Below are 4,230 nucleotides of genomic sequence, written 5' to 3'. Positions count from 1 at the left end.
AAGGGGGCGTTTTCTTCCACTGACTTATTTTTAGCACGTGTCACATCGAATGTTTAGATACTAATTAGGAGTATTAAACGTAGACTATTTACAAAACCCATTACATAAGACGAATCTAAACGGCGAGACGAATCTATTAAGCCTAATTAGGACATGATTTGACAATGTGTTGCTACAGTAAACATTTGCTAATGATGGATTAATTAGGCTTAATAGATTCGTCTCGCCGTTTAGATTCCTCTGATGTAATGGGTTTTGTAGATAGTCTACGTTTAATACTTCTAATTAGTATCTAAACATTCGATGTGACGGGTGCTAAAAATAAGTCAGTGGAAGAAAACGGGGAATAAGTGTAGGAGACGGAATAAAACCTTCTATACAGATACATACACCAGCTGCCATGGGCAAGGAACAAAAACAGGGGGTCCCACCCCGTTGTGTGTCATCAAATCTTAAAAAAGGCTGGGCCTGATCCGGTCTGTTAAGGAGGGCATTTCCGGGCAACCTGGGTAGGCCCCGAGGCGCAGGCTAGGACAAAAAGTTAGGCCTTGTTTAGTTGGGGAATTTGGGAGGTGCCAAATTACTGTTACAGCACTGTAGCACACTGTAGCGTTTCGTTTGTATTTGTGAATTATTGTCCAAATATTGACTAATTAGGCTCAAAAGATTCGTCTCGCAAAGTACAACAAAACTGTGCAATTAGTTTTTAATTTCATCTACATTTAGTACTCCATGCATGTACCGCAAGTTTGATGTGATGGGAATCTTCTTTTTGCATAGTGTCAAAGTTGGGAGTTGGGAGTAACTAAACATGGCCTTAGTGCTTCTTGGCTTTTAGTATCGCTTGGCATATACACAGGGGAGGTTGGGGAGGGGTATTTGGGTCATTCTGGATATGTCCTATGGTTTTCTGGGGGAGCTCCTCGGCCTGCCTCATGGAAACCTTTTGAATGTGAGGCTTGGGGCAGGGGAAGCTGTTTGGGCTGCCGGATCTGACGGATGAGCTGACCGAGGCCGGAAGATCACCGGCGCTCCGTATTGCGGGTAGAGGAGCATCAGGACCGTCGGTGCGTGTATGTAGTTCGGAGAAGTCCGCATCTCGAAGCGCTGGAGTAGGATGGCCATGGTGAGCTTGGCTTCCAGTCGAGCTAGGTTCTGGCCTATGCACATCCGGGAGCCGAGGCCAAACGGTATAAACGCCAGGGGGTGCTTCCCTGCCCTGGCCGTGCCCTCGGCGAACCGCATGGGGTTGAATTGCGCCGCGTCTTGACCCCAGAACCTCGTGTCGTGGTGGATGGCCATGATCGGGATGAGAAGCTCCATGTCACGAGGGATCATGCACCCATCAGAGAGCTGGACGTCGGTCTTGGCACGGCGGATGGTGGCCACCGCCGGCGGGTAAAGCCGAAGGGTCTCGTTGATGATCATGCCGAGCTGCAACACGAGGAAAACGAACGGCTCTGTATGTCAGCGCCGGAAATGACCGAAATGCCCACGGTAGAAAATTCGAAAAATCGACCGCAGTGGGACTCACCATCTTCAGCCTGGGGAGGTGCTCCTTGGAGGGGAGCTCGTCGGCGCCGCAGACGTCGAGGACCTCGCGGCGGGCGCGCTCCTGCCACTCCGGGTGCATGGCGAGGAGCACGGTGGCCCAGGTCAGGAGGTTCGTCGTGGTCTGCTTCCCGGCGAAGAAGAATGTCTTGCATTCCTCCAGCATGTCCTCCACCGGGATCGCCGCCGCCGGCGCCAGCGCCCGCGCCCTCCTCCTTTCGCCGGCATTGATCATGGCGCCGAGGAGGTCACGGAAGGCTCCGGCGTCGTCGGCGTTCTCCGCCTCGGCCTCGTCGCTGCGCCGGGCGATGAGCCGGGTCAGGCTCCGCCGTATCTCCCTGTCCAGCTTCCACGACTGCCAGTTCTTCTTGGTCGGCAAGAACCTGCAACGAGGAGCATCTTTTTTGTCACTCGCTGTCTTCCTTAAAATCAGCAGAGAAGACGGGTTGGCCGGGATCAATGGCGGCACCGGAGAGCGAGAGATCGAGAGCGTACCGGTAGCCGGGGACGAGGACCTTGCGGAAGGCCTCGGAGGCGAAGGCCATGAGGCGGCCTTGCATGGCGAACACGGCACGGCCGTCGTGGTAGCTGCGGCCGAAGGTGGCGCGCGTGATGGCCTCCTCCGTGACCGCCTGGAACCACTCGGCGACGTCCACCTCCACCTCGCCGCTCCCGCCGGAGGCCGCCATGGCGCGCCACTCCTCCGCCAGCGCCGCCACCGACCTGCCGACGTGTGGCACCAGCCGCTGCAAAACATAGAGAGGGCGCGGCGTCAGCGGCCATCCGCCGGCGGCACGAAGTGCGCGTACACCAGAAGAGTATGGCGCCACGGCGCGGCGGCGGGGCACTCACGTTGAGGTTCTCCGGGTAGAAGGCGTCGGTGAGGACGCGGCGGTGGAGCGCCCACTTGTCGCCGTGGAGGCTGACGAGGCCGTCGCCCTCGAGCTGGCGCACGATGGGGTGCGCCTCGTAGCGGTCGAAGGCGTCGGCGCGCGTGAGGAAGATCTCCCGCACCAGCTCGGGCTCCGCCACCGTCAGCCGCGGCGTCGGCCCGAACCAGATCAGGAACGTCGGCCCTGCACAAGTGCACACCATGCGAAATCAATCAGCCAACCGATCCATCCATGGACGACCTCGATCGCCGGCCGCGGATTACCAAGAAGAACGACACGGAAACCAACGGGAGAAAAAAAAAGGAAAGGAAAAGACTTGTACTGCGCAGGTTCCCTCCCATGTGCTCCGCTCATGATCCAAGCCCAGCCCCATTGAATGCAAGAGCCAGCCAGAGGGGCAAGGCGAGCAGGGGAAGGACAGGAGCAGAGAGAGAGAGAGAGCTGCTGCAGGAGCGAGCCATGGCAGCAGCATGGCAGGTGAGATTACTGAAGAACGAAGAGGAGTAAAAGCACCCCATATGCGCAAATGGATAGAGATGGAGAGAGAGAGAGAGAGAGAAGCTGCGCTGTGCTGACAAGAAGAGACAAAAGCTGAGCCCCTGGGCGCAAACGACACGCACAGGGAAGCAATTCTGCAGGAGAGAGAGAGGGAGAGAGAGAGGGGGAGAGAGAGAGAGAGAGAGAGGGAGGGAGGGAGGGAGGGAACAGATCACGGAGGCGCAACCGAAACCGGCCAAAAAGATGAGAGCGAGCAATCAGGCTGGGGGGCGGGGGGCGACACATGCCCGGCGACGAAACACATGGGCGAAAGCGAGAGGTGGGAAGGACGGAGGAGGAAGAAGGGGGAGGCCACGCACCGTAGATCTTCCGCCAGTAGTGGTAGAAGGCGAGCACGCGGGGGAGCGCGTTGTGGGAGGTGGCCGGCGACATGGGCTTCGACGACGCCTCCGCCATGAGCCCCACCATCTCCTTGACGGAGCCCAGCAGGAAGCGGTACGGCGGGCCGCGCACCCCCTGCGCCGCGAAGTGCGCCTCCAGCCGCCGGGGTCGCCACCACAGCGCGTCCGCGATGCGCGCCGCCACGGGCAGCGCCAGCCACGCCGCCACGGCGAGCGCCGCCGCCGCGCGCCACGTCAGCCATCCCGCGTCCATCTCCTCCCCCATTGCCGCCGGCTCCTGTCCCCTGTTTCTTGGAACGAAACAGGGCAGAGCTGGGAACGGAGAGCGTTCGCTTGCTCCTTGTAAATGGCCGTGCGCGTTCGTGAAAGGCAGGCGGAGAGGGGGGCCTCGGAAGGAAGGTGGTGGTGGTGGTAATGGCGTGGGGTTTTGGGGTGAGAAGGGAAGGCGAGGGAGGGAAGGGGAGGGCGGTTATATAGTGTGGAGGGGAGGGGAGGCCGCGTTCCGGCGGCGATGGGGCCGGGGGGCGGGCGGTGGCGCAGGGAGAGCCAGCCAGGGAGGGAGGTGAGCGAGAGGGGGAGGTGGTGGCGTTTCGTTTGGGAGCTTGGGGGTGGGAGGGTCAACGAGGTGGGCTTTGGCAACTTTTGTTTAATTGACCATCTTGGATGGATGGTGTGTGTGGCTTGTGATGTTTCATACTCTCATAGTCTCATGTTTGGTGGGGGGCAAAGAGCAAATAAATTCATTTTATCTTCTTTAATTGCAGAGACCTCTGTTAACCTTGGAGTTTCATAGTGGCATATATTTAAGGAGAACATGAAACCGAAATTCGATCACAAGCTTTCACAAGCAATCTCTCTAAGAATATACCACCTCCATCTTTAAATAT

At 58.1% G+C, this 4,230-nt stretch overlaps 1 protein-coding gene across 3 annotated transcripts; it reads right to left on the bottom strand.

Moving 5' to 3' along the window:
- Positions 1-353: 353 nt before the first annotated feature.
- Positions 354-3,797, bottom strand: LOC101756376 (cytochrome P450 734A2). 3 transcript variants are annotated; one of them, XR_002676993.1, is made up of 6 exons: positions 3,302-3,797; positions 2,404-2,627; positions 2,047-2,297; positions 1,535-1,934; positions 822-1,434; positions 354-545 (listed from the first exon to the last, which is right to left on the bottom strand). XR_002676993.1 is itself a non-coding variant. In XM_004951455.3 (5 exons), the coding sequence occupies exons 1-5, from the start codon at positions 3,606-3,608 to the stop codon at positions 934-936; spliced, it is 1,683 nt and encodes a 560-aa protein (XP_004951512.1). In that variant the 5' UTR covers positions 3,609-3,797; the 3' UTR covers positions 803-933. The 3 variants fall into 3 exon arrangements, 1 of the variants encoding a protein (XP_004951512.1); XR_002676994.1 differs by lacking the exon at positions 3,302-3,797 and adding an exon at positions 2,767-3,074; XM_004951455.3 differs by lacking the exon at positions 354-545 and having other exon boundaries at positions 803-1,434.
- Between the last annotated feature and the right edge of the window lie 433 nt (positions 3,798-4,230).

Source organism: Setaria italica, chromosome I (assembly GCF_000263155.2).
Source record: "Setaria italica strain Yugu1 chromosome I, Setaria_italica_v2.0, whole genome shotgun sequence".
Taxonomy (NCBI): domain Eukaryota; kingdom Viridiplantae; phylum Streptophyta; class Magnoliopsida; order Poales; family Poaceae; genus Setaria; species Setaria italica.
This window is presented reverse-complemented; position numbering and strand designations above follow the sequence as displayed.